This window comes from Anastrepha ludens, chromosome 4 (genome assembly GCF_028408465.1).
Source record: "Anastrepha ludens isolate Willacy chromosome 4, idAnaLude1.1, whole genome shotgun sequence".
Lineage (NCBI taxonomy): Eukaryota > Metazoa > Arthropoda > Insecta > Diptera > Tephritidae > Anastrepha > Anastrepha ludens.
In genome coordinates this window covers 115,043,761-115,062,528 of record NC_071500.1, presented here as the reverse complement: position 1 = coordinate 115,062,528, position 18,768 = coordinate 115,043,761, and the positions used below count along the sequence as shown (strand labels likewise).

The following is an 18,768-nucleotide window of genomic DNA, read 5'->3' as shown; positions in this document are numbered from 1 at the left end:
AAATTGAATGGACTATAAAACTGCGTACCGATTTTTGTTAATTATTATTAAAAAGTGTGAAATTTTTGATTCATATGATTTTTGTTGTATAATGAGTTATATTTTTATAAAAAATGAATAAAAACAGTAGTCAAAATTTGTTAAAATATCGCGTGTCTATTAATTTGAGCTCGCGTGTATATATTGAACTCTTTTTTTACCTTTCGATTTACTATAAATCTTACTTGTTTTTCTAAATCTTTAACCCTAAATTCTTACTTGGCAGTTTCATGCCTGCACCCTTCCAACTACGATTGCTTAGCCGATATTAAATTTCCATTTATTGCTTTAGCCCAATGACGCTGCCAACTGGTTTCCACATTAATGCCTTAATTTAGTTCAAAAATTCTAGTGTTCAAAAGAAAAAGTAGTCGTGTAGGTGTGTTATTTACCCTCATAAATTTATTCTGCTGCGGTTATTTATTATTTCCAATCTAAAAATGCGAAATAATAAAATGTAATGCAAAAGCGTAATTTATACTCCGTAAAAATACCGTTGTAATTGAGCAAATGTGGCACATTTTTTTATCGGTTGACAGGAGGCGAGCATGGTGGAAATAGATATGCCAAGGGGCTTGGAAAGCCTAAACAATAACACAAATAATTAAAACGTTAGCAACAACCCATGCAACCACAAGTTGCCACAAGGTTAGACAAATGCGAAAATTTATAAGAAAAGGTAGCGCTGTACAATCAAGCCGCAAAATTTGCTATCTGCTGTAACTATGTAGCTATAAATTCTTTTGTGGGAAACAAATACACTCTTTTTTGCAAAAACCGTACTCGGACAGCTTAATTAAGTGACCGCAGCTGAGGTTGTGCGCAGCCGCCTTGCAATCACAACAAAAACAGAAACACTAGCACACTAACAACAATTGCTGCAAAATTTGATAAATTGAGACATTCAAATGCATAAATTCGCACAGCAAATGCAAGACAAAAATAAAACACAAAGTGCAGTATTACAAGGCAAATATAATTTGGCCACCGCACTACTCGTAAAGCGTGGCGTATACGTAACCACAAATGAGCCCATTTGCCGTTGCAGTAATTACATACACGCGCACACATACATACACATGTACGTTCATACAATACTCGACGGAAATGTGTACACTTAGATTTATTGGCTGAAAAAAATGCGCTGCCCAGTGAGGTCAGCCGCGATATAAATTTTTAAGTAATTTGTTACAAAGAGGTGTGAAATCAAGCCGTAAAATTAAGCAAATAGCTACGAAATACGTGCAACATACAAACTGTAAAAAAAGTGTTATAAATTGTGCACAAAATATGGAAAACTGTACCGTGCGCGCCACTCCTGCACAAAACTCCAATCGCACGAGTCACACGACTGCTGGCTAACGCTATCTTCGACGCCGCCACCCAGCTGCTCGCTCACTTCGTAGACTGTGGCGCGCGTCGGCTTTGCTACCGTCTCCACCAAAGCGCTAGCACGCTGATAATTGCCTTCGATTTTTATGTTGATCACACCATTCTCTATGCTCTCGATGTAGGAGGGCAACTCATTATCACCCCTATCGGTGACGGAGGTTATGCACTCGGCAGCGCGCCCTTTGGTAACCGTTAAGTTGCTCGTTGTGTCATCCAATAACTGAGCCGCTTGCACTATATCCTTCGCCGTCTCGCCAATATTGTGTTTACCACGATTCGCAATCGAGTCTCCAAAATAGATGACCACCTTGTGATTTGGTTTCGGCGGTGCATCTGGTTTGGCGGCGCGTGGCAACGCCGGCACCATCGATTGGCGGCTGTCGGACATCCCTGTGTCGTTTTTCAGTTGTTGTTGCACTTGAGTGGCAGGCTGTGACGGTTGCTCAGAGTAGACATTCGGTGTTGTTTCGGCGACGCGTTGCTGATACATTTCGCTGCATTTCAGCGATTGCGGCTGAAAAGTTTTGAAGGAGTTGGCTGTGCTGCGACGGCGCAGTATGAAATTCTCATTGAAGCGGCCGAAGAGCGAAGTGGGCGGGCGTGGGGCGGGTCGTTTGGTTGGTTTGGCGGGCTTGTAGTTGCGCAGCTCACGACATAAGCTACAGCTGCAGTCTTTGCCGCAATACATTTTCACTATGTTCGTTGTTTACTGATGCTTTGCTATTTGAATATTGGCGGATTAACAAAATTTTTGGTTTTTTCTCTTTTGTTCTTTAGTTGTTAAGTTTTTCGCGCGTGTATTTACTTACAAAATCTTAATTGCAGTTTCGATTTAGTTATTGCTCTGCTTTTTGCTTCACATATTTACACACTTTCGCACAGTTTGTTTATTTTATTTTATTTTATTTTCATTTTTCATTGTTGTTTAGCTGGTCGCAATTTTCGGCTGTGCGTTTTTCTATTGTTCAACGATTATATCACGATTTCTGTTTCATCAATTGCCGTAATATTTGAACATTTCTGCCTTTGCCACTTTGCTACGTTGGCTATTTAACGTTTTGGCCAACTTACCACTTACTGCAGTTCATTTCGATTTCTTTACACCAAACACCAGAAAATTTAAAATTACTGGATTTACTTTTCGGCCAGTATTGGCCTAGTTGGCCTGTAATTAAATTCCGATAATTGTATTGTGCAAAAAAAACAACAACACTAATAGCTTTAAATTAAATGAACTGTGACTTAACGAATGAATTGTGCAAAAACACCTTTTGCATTTTTGCCAATTTTGCTAGGCGTTGATTTTTGCAATCAAAGCCTCTGCGCATTTGCGCATTTTCGCCACTTCGTTCATTTTCGTCTGCTGCTTAAAGTTTTATTTACTCAGTTCGTTTTTTTCTTTTCAAATGAATTTCACGCAATCGTAAATCATTCCATGCGAGCATACGGGAATTTCGAGTTCATCACCCGCTTTAATTTTTGTTCGCAGACGTCTGTAGATGCGTGAGTGGGGAATTTCGTATGGAATCACGAAAAACTAATTCAGTTAAAAATTGAAGTAAAATTGCAAATAAGAAATCATTTCCACTGTATAATTGTTATTTTATTATTACATTGATGTTTATTCGTATAAGTGTGTGTGTAAGGCACTTAGAGATTAAGAGAAAATTGCGAAGGGCTTCATATAGAAAATTCGATATTTCATATCTGAGATGCCAGGATGGTAACCACGACTGTCTTAGGTATTAGGAAAATGGTATAATTTAAAAATGTATATATTTATGTGAACATACAAGCAAACTGTCAATGGTAAAATCATGAAGATACCAACGACGACGCTTAAATTAATTTTTGTTTTTTGGAAAATAAAATGAAAATATTCGAAATGTGTTAATGTGATAATGGCTGATTTTATAATTCGTTTTTTGTAAAAAAATATAGAAATTTAAGCTTTTTAAGCCTGATACAGGTACAAGGGGATTGCCCAGGATGAGTACGTCGAACATATACCCCTCACTCTCACTTTTTCATACGGCACCATACGAGGAACTAACTCTGTAAGCTTATTTAGCTTAGTGAATTTGAGTTCGAATTGTATTTCTCAAATAAATTACTCGTACGTTGCCGTTGACTTATAATTGGCAAATTTTTGTTTGATAAATTGCTCGGAAGGCGAAAATATAAGAAGTTAAGGGGTGCTTCAAAATGAGCAACAAATTATCGTCTCAGCTAATAAAGTCTGTTCTCTTGGTATGAAGAAAAATTGGCTTCAAAAATATCACTTTAGCCGAATGGGTTGGAGCGTGACTCCCATTCGGAAGTACCCAGATTCGAATCGCCATGCATGAAACACCAAAATGATACAACATTTTTTTTTCTAACAGCGGTCGCCACTCAGCAGGCAATGACAAACCTGCGAGTGTGATTCTGCCATGAAATAGTTCGTCATAAAAACCTTCTGCATTCAGAGTCGGCTGAAAACTGTAGATTTCTCTATTTGTGGAACAGCATGAAGAAGTTTATCATCAAGAGAAGGTGAAGCTCGGCCAAACCTCCAATAAAGAATGTAAACCCTTGGTAAAATATCCTACCGCATCGCTCGGAAATAGACTACATACAAGGCCATTTGGAGTATAAACGAAAGAATCTCTGAAATTTCAAACCAGATCTTCTCCGCACGAGCTCTCTCTTCTGCTGTGCCGCCGTTTATTCTAACTTATATATTACGTTTTTATCTCAATATTTCTCAAGGTTATAATGCGAAAAAGAAACTTATTGCCTCAAACGTGTGAACAAAGAACCAAAAAGCAAAAACGGTGCTAGAGCTTATTATTTCTAATTACGATCACTTTCTAGTTTTTACTTTACTCATTTGAATTTTTTTCTGACATTTTATTATCATTAAATTTTCAAGTGTCGCACAAGTTGAAGTAATTCGATGTTTCTCGCGTTTGTTTACTTAATTTAATTTTTTATTTGTTCTTTGCTTTTATACATTTTTTGCTTTTGCTTGCCTGTGCTACTTTACTTGGAGAGTATTTTTTCCGCAATTATAAATCATTTCGTGGTTTCTAAAAATTTTATAAAAAATTATACACATGCACACACATAGGTACGTATGTAAGTATGCTATTATTTCGTCGTTTCCGGTTGGTTGGTCAATGCTGCGGTTCGTTAGCAGCAAAAGTAAAACTAAGCCAACTAAATCAACTGCGCGTTGCCAGCCGCTGAATTTGTATGTAAGTAGTTAAAGTTGCCGCTGAGTGGTTGGGCGGAGTTCGTGTGGCGAGGAGTGAAGTGAGAAAAAATAGGGATACAAAAGGGGACAGGGAGGGGGCAGGGTGTGCTTGAGATTGTGGGTGGAGTGGAGTCTTCGACTTCGGATTCGGTTTTTCTTTTCTTGAACTAAACTCGTTACTTGCAGCTGAGATCGCTGGCTTAGGTTTTGATTTTTTTCGTTTTTTTAATTGTTTTCCCTTTTTTTTTCTCTTTTTTTTTTTTGAATGCAAATGAGTTAAAATTTGCACTGCAATACACAAACATTCACACATGCGGGCCGTTGAAGTGATTGATGGTTTGTGCTAAGTTAGTGATATGAAAAAATTATGCCAATACTGTAACTGGAGTCAATAGCAAACGTAGTTACAACTTCAACTGAGGTTATGGAATGGGTTGCTCATATTTTATGTGTCAAAAGCATTATTTCTCTTTTAACGGTTATGTATAGGCAATTTTTGAGCTAGCGAATAAGTTTAAGAAAAGTTTAAGTTTACACAAAATAAACATCAGCAACACTTCATTACACGCAAATATTTCGAAAATTGCTTGGCTGCTAGTCAATAGTAGGCACGCATGCGCTACATTTCACAAATTTTTCGTAAATATTTCATTCAATTACTTAAAATCAAAAACCGAGCCACTTTAAAAATTCATCCATCTGTTCACATCTTTTCCAGACAGTTGGAAACGTCCGAACGCGTCGCTGGGCGAAATGAAACTGAAACTTTGCCGCCGCGACGGTTCGCTTGGTTACGTTTTCAAAGCGCGGCTTCAGTGGTTGAGCCTCGTCAGTTGCGTGCCACAAGTTAGATATAAGGCAAGCGAGTGTGCATTACAACAGAGAAATAGACAAGCCGACAACTCGACAGCTCAGTCTGACCGCTGCCTATTTGTTATTGTTGCTAGTGGTGATGTTTTTCGTTTTTGCTTTGCTTCGAATTTCTCCCAGCCAAGCAGCCGGCTGTTGTGTTTGTTTGTACGCGTATTCACTGCCACTACTTTATTATTTTTTCACAGCCGCAATGATACGTATTTTTGTTGTGCTTCATTTTGCTGTTCTTGTCTGATGGCTCGACGGTCTTAAGTATTGTGCACAATCGCGGTAGCCGGGGCAGGCCATTGTCTCCGCCTAAACACTACTGTTGCGCTATGATCAGCGTGCAAACAATGGCAAAACCGTAACTGAAAATTGGTTATGGCAGCACCACCTAAAGAAACAACAACAACAACAGCATTGTGACTGCGAACTGAAGCAATTTTTTTCCTATTGCTTTTTTGTTGCTGGCGCTGCAAGTTGCGACTCAATTTGAAATTCGTAATGAATGAACCCGTGCAACGTGCAACCGGCAATCAAGCCGTGCACAGTGCCAGCAGTAGGAAGAAAACAACAGCAACAAAAATACAACATAGGTACGCACACACGTACTCATACAAGCAGAACGACAAATTAAATGGCAACGGTTTTCCAACATTTGTTGCTTTGGTTGTTGTTGTTGGCCGCACTTTGGTATTATTTTTTGTGTGCTTTGCCTCACATACATACATAATTTTCCGCTTCCAAGTATTCTATTGTTGAGGAAATGTTTTGTGGAAAGGGTGACCACTCGCGCCGCTCAAACCACATCAGAGCCGTTCTCAAAGATTTCTGTGTGCATCGATTGGTTGGAATGGAAGCAAATGAAGTGCCGCTTTGTGTTAAATTCACTGTTAGTTTTGTGATCTTCTCGCCACTAAAGTGCTGTAAATGCAGCTTATACACTTAATTAGTTCGTAAATTATCTTAACAGCTACATGGCGCTGCTTTCAAACACTGTTATTGTTGTTGTTCTAAAATCATTACGTATACGCACTTGTGCGCCAGCAGGTGTCATAAATTCTATATGCACATAAATAGTTACAAATAATACAGTTGTTGTGACTTAAGTGAGCAATTAGTGATGTAGCGAGTGGGAAAATGTAGATTTAGTTGGAAGGAAAATGATTGGAAAAAAGAACTTTTATGGGTATTTAAATGCTAGTCATTCATTTCGTTCCAAGCAGACTAGAGTTCTAGGAAGTATAAATTATAAATAATTTCAGAGAAAAAATGTATACAGATAGATATCACAGTATGGCATCTTATAAAATGAAGTCCCAAATTATGTGCGTTCGCTAATAACTACGCACAGAATGCTTCGATTTGCCCAACGCTTTTTGTGTTTTGAAGGTAATTTGCCTTGTCTATGTTGCCCATTGCAATTTCGTATGAACCTTTGGTGTTGCTAGGTTTTTTATAAAATGCAAAAAATGGCTAGCATTTGGATGACTTCTTTTTGGTATCTGTCTAGCTCAATCTTACGCCATCTCTTGTAAATCGCTCAATTATACACACACTATAACATACATTACTTGTTTATAAAAATATGGTTCATTCAGTAACTCAAATCACATAAATTAAAGTTTAAAACTCTCAATACAAAAAACTGCAAGAAATTTTTTTTTAACATTTTTAATCGAAATTTAAAGTTTTTTCTATAAGAATTTTTAGAAGAAATTAGCTCTAATTGCACATTAATCTTTGCTAAATTTTTTGCTAAGTATATTTGGCATTTTATTACATAAAACGCAAGCAAAAAGCAGCTTTTAATAGCCGAAGACCTTCAGCTGCTAGTGCTAGATATTAAAATTTTTATTTGTAATTTATTTACTTTTTTAAATAAACAATAATAATAATAATCATCTCAAAGTGCGACGAGATAAATGGCTTGCTGGAAAACCAGATTTTTGTGAAAATGCACGCTGAGAAATGGTAGCAATTTATCCGAAATCAGATTATGTACCCTTCGGAATCCATGGGTGTTGATGAAATGTGAATATCGATCTTTCCGAGTAGAACGCCACCGCCAAAATTGCTTTTGGAATATTTTCTTGTCCCTAACGCAAATCTCTCCAATACTCACTAAATCCATCTCGTCTATATAAGTTAAATTTATTAGCAGAAAAGGTCCCTAAAAAATGGTAAAATTTGGCAACTTATACATATTTATTTATTAAATTATTAGTTTTCTTAATTTTTAACTGCCACATTCCAATACGATCCATATTAGAAAGAGCGATGGTTTTCAGTCTCATTTTTTGGTGAGCGGTAAGTTTTGTAGGTGACTTCATTTTAGAGTCATACTCTTAAATACTCTCCGAGTTTAACACTCCTCGAACTCGTCATCAAAAATTCGAGTTAACGTGTCCCGTGTCCCACGCGGAATTTTGATATAAAATACTAAACTTGTTGATATTTCTACATTTCTTAACAACCGTCCTATGCTTTCATAATTTTGCAATAATTGCTTTTATCTACTCCCTTCTTGCCTATTACAAAAGATGTTCTTTTTGTTGCTGGCAATGTGAACTTGTGCATGTGAAAATATTTTCTCTAAAACACAAAAAAGAAATTTAAGTAAAATTATTGTGCGCTTATAATTATGCAAAGGGGTGTAAGTAGATTGTGTTGGGATATAATTTGAAATAATTTGGTGCTTCAAAAGGTCTAGAAACTTATCTGCTTCAATTAAAATGTTTTCGGTTAATACTTTGTGCTATACATCAATAGAGTCTAACGTCAGGACGCTTTAAGACATACGTCCACTATTTTCATATTACCCCTCAGGCTTAGATGCCATGCAACAAAACATCTTCATGAGTTCATTAGCAGTGCAATCGAGGCGAATTAGTTAGAGCACGGAGCACTGCAGGCACGGATAGGCGCTACCATTGACTTAGCATCAGCTTCAACTTGCATGCAGAAGATTTGTGCACAAGACGAATTACTGCTACTCATATAAATACTTACCACCAATATATTCATATTTATACATATATATATATATATATATTTACGTATGTGTGTTTGTATATACATATGTACATGTGTCTGTTATGCGTTACACTTTTCCGCGTCATCATGCGATCATTGAGCTTGAGCGAACGACAAGCAGCAAGAAAAACGAGACAACGCAGTTGGAGACTAATGAAAAAGTGCAATTCTACAGCAATATGAATTAGAAAAATAATAACAAAAAGAAAAAAACAAAAACAGAAAATGCGTCAAATAAGCATGCAAAAAATATCAATGAAGTTATTACAAGCACGCGATAGGTATAAGGGCCACTTTGAAGGTATGCTTATGAATGTAACTTAGAAAGTGTGTGTGTTTGTGTGTGCTTGGGTGCACTGGAAACCATATTTGACACGCAATACTTTCATGCAGACATGCCGATACATACCAAAGTGTCGATCAGCACCAGAACACGAATATGAACATTTTGCAAAACACGTCAAAAAAATAACAACAACGTCTAACAAGAATTTGTATTTTGCTGTGCAATTTTTATATAAAAAATATGAAGGGTACAATTTTTATTTGAGCTGGTAAATGATTTAGCAGGCGGGCTGTAACGCAGCTGCTGCTGCCACCAAAAACGCTTGTTCTATATTACTTGATATGTACTTGCGCGTAGTTGCGTGTGCTTTACATCGAAGCGTGATTTATCTCCCACTTTGCATGGATACTTCAAATTAGTATCCTCCAAGTAGCTGAGCGTCCTAAAGTTAGGTAGTGTTTTCGGTTGCTAACAGCACTCGCTCTTAGTGAAAAGCTTTAGATTTTAAGGTGCCTATGCTAAGCACATCATAGTTTCTTTTTATATATACTTCTCTTATTCTCACTTTCTTACGACATATTTTTGTTTCACTTTTGCCGCTGATGTTACTTTTTGTTGTTACTTATGCTCCCCTTAGCGGCCTTCAGCAGAGCATGAGGCGCATCTAATAGTGCTTATGTTCCACTTGATTTTAAGCGCACAACCCACACGACTTTCTCTGTTTTACAAAAACACAGCTACCCCGCTTCATTTATATTCTTTTGTTTTTGTTTTTTACTAGCTTATTTCTATAGTTTAATTTTCCATCAACACTTAATTGCCTTGACCGTTTGTGGTGAACAACAGTCTTCCCTTTTGATTTACCTAATTTTTCTGCTTTATGCTCAAAGTTACCTATAAGTTTTCAATTCATGTTGTCTGTCTAGATTTCATCACCTTGCTTTCGCTATACTTGGATGCTCCTATGCAGATTTAGTCCTGATATGGCACAAATGTAGAGTATTTGAAATGGATCATAAAACTTCGTCAATCTACAAGCAAAAGTGTAGTAGTGAAACCCAAATGCTGAGGCCCGATATAGCAGTCAATAATATAAGGATTTCGCAAACGGTTGTTAAAGAAAAATGTATTTTCATTTTCTTGTACATATTTACGCCACTCTTTAGCCCTCTCTCACGCCAGTTGATAGCCAATATCGCTGTTGCATGCTGACTCGCTACTTTGTTTTAAGCTTTTCGTAACTTTCTGTACTTATTGGTCAATCCGACTAATTGTTAAGAAGCAGGAGTGCCCATTTATAATACAGAGGGTCACTACAGATTTGAACGGAAAGCTGATCCGAAGGCTGTCCGCTACTACTCGTGTTATCACATTAATGCAATCCGTTCTGCCAGATTCAATTAAATCAAAAAGGAAAAAGTGTACTTTTGAAAAAAAAAAAATTCCATCAAACAAACAAAAGAAAACCTACTGATTGAAATAATTTATGCTTTTCTCCTATGCAGTCAGAACTATTTGTAAAAATGGTAAGTGTAATACCACACAATTTTTGAAAAACTGATATAATTAATGATATGTATCTTGAAGCCATACCTGAATCAATCAAGAAGTTAGCTGCGACGAAAGATTAATAACTAAGAGCCACGAGATTGCGCACCAAATGAGCGAAGAAAAAAAATGTAAGTAGAAGCACAAAAACGTGCATGCCACAAATGCTCGTGGTAATTATTTCAAATGTTTCCTACTCCTTCCCTTCTAGCGATTTGTGGCTTAATGGGCCTCAAGCTCGTCTTGGAGGTGGTGGCAGCAACCCAAAGCCATGGCACAAACGCTGAAGCGCTCACCACTGAGCGAATATCTGGCTAATTGATGGTAGAAACAAATGATCGGCCGACGAGAAGTGGGTCAATATTCTATGATAGATGCGCATAGATTAGAGAATTTTTCCACAACAGCACACCTTCTTCAATATTTGCTTAATTTAGAGAATTTCTAATTTCTTTTCCACAGCAGCTGTTTTGTTTCACTTCTTCTCTACACATTTGGCTTTCTTTGTTTTTATTTTATTTTTTTCTTTTTTCTCTTGATCTTAAGTGCGGCATCTAGAACTGGAGGCTGGAATCTGACTAATTACGCTTATGGCTGCAATTATTAAATTAGTTATGGCTCTGCGGTTGAATGGAATTCGAAAGCAAATGCGAAGAGCAAACATCAAGTTGACAGCTCAAAGGTGGAGGGAAATAAGAAAATTAATTTGAAAAGTAGGCGGAAATGTGTGCCGTAGCATTCAGATTCGTTGCATATACTTTGGAAATGGTGTTTATTTTTGGTGTTGCTATTAAGGAGAACTGGAGAATAATTTTTTAAACTAAATTATTTTAATATTTACATGAAGTGAGTGACGAATTGTTTAGATCAACACATATTGATAAGTATATTTAATTCTATAACAAAAATCGCATACATCTGCATTTCAGTTAAATTGGCATCAAAATCGATGAAAGAATGCAAGTAGCCAATACTTCTTATTTTCACAGCTCTTCAAATCAAAGCTGTAAAATTAAAAAAAAAGAAAAATAAATAAATAATTGGCGCATACACTTCTATTAGGTGCTTGACCGAGCTCCTCCTCCTATTTGTGGTTTGCGTGTTGATGTTGTTCCACAAATGGAGGGACCTACAGTTTCAAGCCGACTCCGAACGGCAGATATTTTTATGAGGAGTTTTTTCATGGCAGAAATACACTAGGAGGTTTGCCATTGCCTGCCGAGGGGCGTCCGCTATTAGAAAAATGTTTTTTTTTTTTTTTTTATTAATTTTGCTTTGACCGAGATTCGAACCAATGATCTCTCTGTGAATTCCGAATGGTAATCACGCACCAACCCATTCGGCTACGGGGGCGCCGCTGTAAAATTACGATGTATGAATCTATACTAAGGCCAGTTTTGTGCTACGGATAAAGCCAAACCCCAAATACTTGAAAGAAAAATTTTGAAAAAATCTTCGAAGCAGTCAAAGACGACAACAGCGAATGGCGCGTCCATTTGGACGACATGACTCAGCGAACAAAGCCGCTGGATCTTTATTCGCTGCGCTATGTCTATGTCGTTGTAAGTTTCATACTGCTCATTGTTTCACCGCTTACAATAGTTGCCGTCGCCTTACGATAGGACGGGCATGATGAGAGCTTTATAAATTGTTAGTTTTGTTCGTCGAGAGAGGGCTTTACTAATCAATTGTCTTAGTCTAAAGTGGCACTTATTAGCAAAAGAGATTCTCTTTTGGATTTCAGAATTGACATTAATATAAAAATTGTCTACCTAAAATGGTAAATCTACTTTTGGATAGAGGAAGACAATAGCACAGGAGGTGCGAGATCGTCTCTTCCTCATTTAGATAACTTCTGCAGAAGCCCATTCTCTTGGCGTGTCTGCCTATTACTGAAAGCAGTGCGCTAAGACTGTGCTCATTTGACTTACCAGAGATTCTGTGTGTTTAGTATTGAGAGTCGGCCAGACTTGTCGGGCGATTCTGCAGGTGGTTTCATTGCGCCATCTTTAATTCGCTACTTTTACAATTTCCTCAAAAATTAATACATAGCTTACAAGTCTGTGTACTTATCAGTCAACTTGGTGCAAAGCCTCGCTAGTTCATCGGCCCTACAGTTACCCTTAATGTCCCAATGGCCAGCAACCCATGTTACCTTTGGGTGAAATTTTCATGGAGGTTGTCGACTGCTTTGTGAGAGATTTTATGGCTGCCTGACTATCAATGAAAATGTAGATATCAGGAACTGGTACAGATTACACTGTACCAGTGTCAACCTGACAAACAATACAGTAGTCGTGAAGCCGAAAGCTGAAGAGGATCCCCTGATGTTCGGAATATACACCTTCACCCGCACCCGCACTGTAAGTGGAGGTGCTTCCTGACTTTAGGCAAAAAATAAAAAAAATTAAACTAAATAGATTGTTATAAGCAATTTTTAGTCCCCTCCTCATATTGTTTTATGGACAACTGCTGGTACAAAAATAAATTCATTTTAGTAGTATGTAAGAAACGATTTTTGTTGAAGAAGAATAACTAAAAGTAAATATTTATAACCGCAATGACTCTTTACCAGAATAACTCACAAACAAATACTATTAAATCTTGCGTAATCCTCTGTTCGAACTGGGAGTGAAGTGCAACCATTTCCTGCACACTTTTGCTAACATCATTTGGGTGTATTTTTTCCTACGTTTTTTGCTTCTTCAATCATTTTTTGCTCGTTTTTTATGTAATGCAAGCATTACCTACTCATGACGGGCAAAATAGTCAAGTGAGGCCCGCGATGGCTAGCTGGGTGGCTGCTCCTTTACTGAGCTTTGTTTTCTTATTGAATTTCCATATTTTCTCATGCGATTATGTATGTATATTCATTGGTTTTCTTTTTTTTTAATTTCTCGCACTTTCTTTTCGAACAATTACCAACTAGCGCAATAATAATGAAAATTAATTTATTACACAACAATTTTCGCATTAAAGTACAACCAGCCACATACCTACAGTACACTTCGTAGGTACAAGAGCAACAACAATAGGTAGCATGCAAGCAGCCAGGCGAGTGGAAATTTCGTGTACATTTCTATCGAAAAAAAAACTATACCCATACGTAAATGAAAGCATTAAGGTAAAAAAAGTGAATTAAATTATTGTCATTACAGCTGAAATTTGAGCGATTCCAAAAGCAACCGTCTTCGTCGCACTGAAAAAACTTTGAAAAATTGTGCGCCGAATTTTCGCCTAAAAGTGCATGCTCACGCCCATTAGCGTATTTAATGTCGATTTTGCGTGGGTAAACAGAAAATAAAACAAATGAAAGAAATGAAATTTTGTAAACGAATTCCTAAAACAATGGAAAACGCCATTTCCATTAGTAAGCGGGCAATACGGGCACTCTTTTTCAAATTAGTAAAAAAATGAAAAAAAAATCAGAAAAAAGGAAGCGGGGCTAAGTGGAGTAATAACAAAAACATATTTCTAGACAACGCGCATGCGCCTTTTCTGCGGGATGCGTCTGGCACCAGGGTCATCAAGCGCAACTGAGTGGTGTGTTGTGGCGTGCGATGTAATGAATTTTTTGTTGTGCTTGTGGTAAATTCGTTAGATGGTCAATTGTCATGAAACCGTTTCTGTTACTTTCGCGCAATCGAAAGCGAAACTTTCATTCAAATAAAAAATCTTAAAAGATTAAGTTAGATATCTTAAACGAAAGTAGAATATCGAAATTTTGTTGCGCAATTAAAGTTTCTTATTAGTGCTGGGTTTACTTTGAGTTCAAATTGTAAGAAAGTGAGCTTTGTAAACTTTTGCGGCGAAAGAAAATTCTATCCTGTAGATGAGACTAATTTAAACTGATTAGACTAGTTTTTACCGAATTCGTTTCGTATTCATGTTGGCGACTTACCTGTGACTGATGACTTGTTTTATTCGTCCCAGCAGACATCACCATAGGCTGAGTCGGCTCTTTGCCGTACCAGAAGCCGCCACCTTGAAATGAAGGACGAGGTTTAGACAAACGCTAGATCCGACGAACTAATGAAGCCCAACGACAACCCACTGCAGACAACGGGTTCGAGCTACTTCATGAGACTGACCCAATTACTGTAATAGATTCAACTGGCATTTATCCGTCATGTGAAGGAGCCTCGATACTAAATCAGCTCTTCACAAACCCTATCCATATCTGAAATGATGGAGGTGGCCCCCGATAAAATTCTTATCCTAAAGGTGACGTTTTCGGCCAGTTGGCTTCCATATACATATATGTTAAATAAACTGTAAATCATTTTTATAAAACAAAAAAAAAATAATAATTGAAATCTACATTCTTCGTTACATGTTTGGCCGAGCACCTCCTCTAATTCGTGATGTTAGTCTACATATTCTTCCACAAATGGAGGAAGGTACATTTTTATGCCGCTTCTGAAAGCCAAATTGCTTTTTACGATAACCCTTTTCATAGAAGAAAGATATTTAAAAGCCTTTTCTATTATTTAGTCATTCGTAGGCGATGAGACGTAGCAAAGAAATTAGAGCCAAGATGCCTGAATCTTAGACCCATTAGAGCAAGGTGCTAAGAAAGTGCAGGGCCCATCTCATCCTCCATGTAATAGACGCAAAAAGAACTCACAGCATGCTTACCTCGCGGATAGTGTTCTGTAAGGGCACTCACGAAATTCAAGCAGAGACTCCGATCCACACGCGGCCAAAAAGATTTTGCGGCTTCATAATTTGTGTAGTTCTTAAGCGCTCGCTGAGTTGATGCCAAACCCACTCTTCCATGAGTAGGCCGCAGGTAGTCACAGAGATCCCAAGCCTCTCTTTTCGTGGGCAAATTAAATCACCGACCCTTGTCTAACGAACTCATCCGCATCGCAATTTCCCGCAGTGTCGCTATGACTAGGGTTATCTGGGTTCCCTTATTCCAATGAATTCGGATGCGATCGTAAGTGAAGTCAGGCATTTCCTGACCAATATCGAGTGCACCTAGGGTTCGATAACCTAGGACCCTAACTACCGCTTGGCGTCGGAGTTATTACAAAAGTGAGCAGCCAATCAGCTGCTTTTTTGATTACGGTTATCTTTGCTTGGAATACACTGCAGTGGTCTGGTATTTGGAACTTAAGTCTGATAGGAAGCTTCTCGCAGAACACTCCTCTGCTAATCCTTCCTTCCAACTTCGAGCGATTCGTGAACAGGTTCATTAGGTTCTGTCTCCAAACACTGCAAACTGTCCACTCTTCCAATAATGGAATGTGAGTGGATAATGTTCTGTCCCTTTGCTTAGTTACCTTTAAATACTTTACTACTCTTTTCAACTTTCTCCCCTTTATTTATTTTCTAATGGTATTAAAATGGACAACGCCAAGATTTTCATATATAAAGACTTATAGTTTTTAAAGAAATTTGTTTGTAGATTCCCAAGTAGAAAGATTAGTTTCTGCAACTTAAATTTTTCATTTGCAATATTTGAATTAAAATTTTTGGAGTGGATTCACACACTTAGCTCAGTCAACAATATGGAAAGCGTTCAAAACATTTAATGGCATTTGGGAAAACGTCTTGGGGAAATGTCATTTGCCTAAGGAGATGGCAGACACTCTTTTTCACGAATAAAAATATAAAATTTAATTTCAGCCAGAAAAAAATTAGTGGAGGCATTTGACAGAAAGCTGAGTGCAAGACAATAGCTGTTCAGACACCCACGTAGGTACGCACGTATGGTGCATCTCAAATGCAAGGCGGCTTAGTTGCCCGATGAAGTTGCATGTTGCACTTGTTAACTTTTACTTTTAAAAATGTATTGTTTTTTCTCTAAAGGTAATTAAACATCGAAGTGAGCTGAACTTTTGCCACAAGGTTGTTGGCGCGACAATAACAACAGCAATATGTAGAAATTACCGTAATGCATATACGTAAATGCTATCTGATGCGGTATTCGCTCGGCGGCATTTCGAATTCAGTGCAACATCCCATTAATGCTTGAATAGTGAGAATTTTTCGGCAACCAATGTCTGGCATTTGCATTATTTTCGGTTTGCGCTATCAAGCAGAGTTCAACACGAATTCAATTGCCATTGTTCGGTGTTGTTGACATGGAAATTTGAATAGTTTTTGGAATCTGAAGAAAACCTATTTGCTCTTTTGGGTTTGGGCATAATTTAGATATCACTTCTATGGTCATGCCCCAAGGACGGAAGACTTGCGATGGTATATCAGATTTCGAAAAACAAAGGGTGTTTTTTAAGAAGTGTACACTAGCAGTAGCCTTAAACTTTATCCTACACCTAAATAAAAAATACCAGTCTAACGGTAAGACGCGGTAGAAGTGAAACCTTCCGTAAAACAAACTGATAGAGAATGAGACGAAAGCAGCATTAGGAGCGGGATAATTATAGGTTCATTATAATATTGCTATAAAGTTCATATTTTATGGCTTATGATAGCTAAAATATGATACAAATGCTTTGGTTTCGATGTTGTCAACATATCTTTGAAATACCGCGTCAATTGTTCTTTTTGATCGTGTTGTCGATTCAGTGCGATTGTTACACATTTTTAAATTGAATGTTGTATTGAGAAAGTCAATTAAAGGAACCGCTGTGTCCAATGCAAAATTTACGTTAAAATCGCCACTTAAAATCATTGGAACTTTATCGTAATCTTTTCTAAGTATCCGCGATACTTCTGGTGTATACTTTATTAAATTTTCGTGAATGAATTCCGTGATGCTATTTATTGATTGATTCGGTGAAATATAAATTGCCACAATTAAAACTGTTGTAGTTTTATTTTCTTTTTGTTTTGTTTTTCTGTCGATATTCACGACACTTTTCTGCATTATTTTTCGGCATAATTGCGGTAAATATTTAAAAATGAAAATATTTACGAATATAAAAATACGGACGCAATACAGCACACGCGGTTGCTATTATGAGCGTCGTAACGCGAATATTGCACAGACGTACTAACATACACACAAACGTTCGTAGGACGCTTGGTCTAAGCAAGTATTAGGTAGTGTAGTATAGGTATACATAATGCCTTCTCGCTCACCGTGGCTCCGTAATACGCAGGCGCGCACACATACGTACTAGCATACATACAAACATACATACGTATGACGCTTGAACTAAACACCAAAGCAAGTAATAGGCAGTGTAGTATACATACTACAATACTCACTATACTAGCGTGGCTCAGCAGTACGCAGCCACACACATATACCTAAATCAACATATGTCTCTTTTTAGTGTCGCTTTTTCGTTTCAACGAGTCTCAAATCACTCCCAACGATTCTAAAGAAGTTTTCACTTCAAAAAGAAATTAAAAAGTAAAAGCGCTGTCGTGGGGGAAATCAGATTTCTTGTAAAGGTGGGGCGTATAGTTTCATGACATTGTGGTGGATGAAAATAATGAATCACCTCTACTAGCACATCAAAAAATAGGCCAGAGGCATCAAATTGCATGTTGGCGACCAGTACACTGACGATGAAATAAATTTCTGAAGATAATTTGAACACCGAACACTTTCTTCAATAAAACGATGGCTTCATGTCCACTGTGGCGTCTAACAATGCGCAGTCAACACCAAAGATATTTCAGGCTGTATTCGCCCACTTTTTAAAGCGAAAAACCGTTGAGCAGTAAACAGTAGCCATTAACTGTGGCAGTTCGATTTTCTGAACTGAGAAGATATTAACTCTGAAGAAATTTGCTGTAAGGAGCATAGTCACGTTACATTCAAGGTGGTGCAAAATTAGTCACCCTATCGGAAGACTTAAAATTTTTGCATATAGCGTCGTGCGTCAATCATGTTTGATAGTTTTGAACCAACCTGCTGCAGACAAGCAATGAAACGCGAAAAGGCTAAATAAAGAGTTCCAGACATTTTTTATATGAGGTAAAAATGTTATTCAAAAATAAAATTGGATGATTAATTTCGCGCCACCTTGTACTATGCTTCCTATATATTATACACTTTGATACCTAAATTCCTGAAAATCTTGATGATGAGTGAAGGGTTCAAAAAAATGTCGGAGATATACTCAAACAAAAGGAAATTGTTAACCATTTATTTATGTAGACATCATGAGAAATTGGGGGAGTACCTTTTCGAATTGGGTTTTTTTGACAGATCAGATGAGGGAGCATCAGATGAACCGGTAGCTCATGAGTCGCATATGGATGGGTGTCAATAGCACTAAGGCAATTCCGCTTATGCGCACAACCACTGAGCCAATAGTGAACCTCAACACTGAATGAATATTTTTTCTTTTTATTCCATAACATATCAAAAATATTCATGAATATGATATTAAACCCAGTATGCCTAGTCCAATTAGCTGCTATAATGGCAACTGTGATTATGTCATGC

At 37.5% G+C, this 18,768-nt stretch overlaps 1 protein-coding gene across 3 annotated transcripts in view; it reads right to left on the bottom strand.

Annotated features, from left to right (window-relative positions):
• The window catches only part of LOC128860697 (ankyrin repeat and BTB/POZ domain-containing protein 2), a 160,852-nt gene that overhangs the window by 10,443 nt on the left and 131,641 nt on the right, over positions 1-18,768 (bottom strand). The window contains exon 1 of one of the 3 annotated variants that reach the window (XM_054098363.1): positions 1,344-2,958. The exons of the other annotated variants lie outside the window; for them this stretch is intronic. Within the exon in view, the coding sequence (XP_053954338.1) occupies positions 1,344-2,119 (776 nt within the window). The 5' untranslated portion in view covers positions 2,120-2,958. Of the gene's footprint in view, positions 1-1,343; positions 2,959-18,768 lie in introns of those variants that run through there. 3 annotated transcript variants of the gene reach the window in all.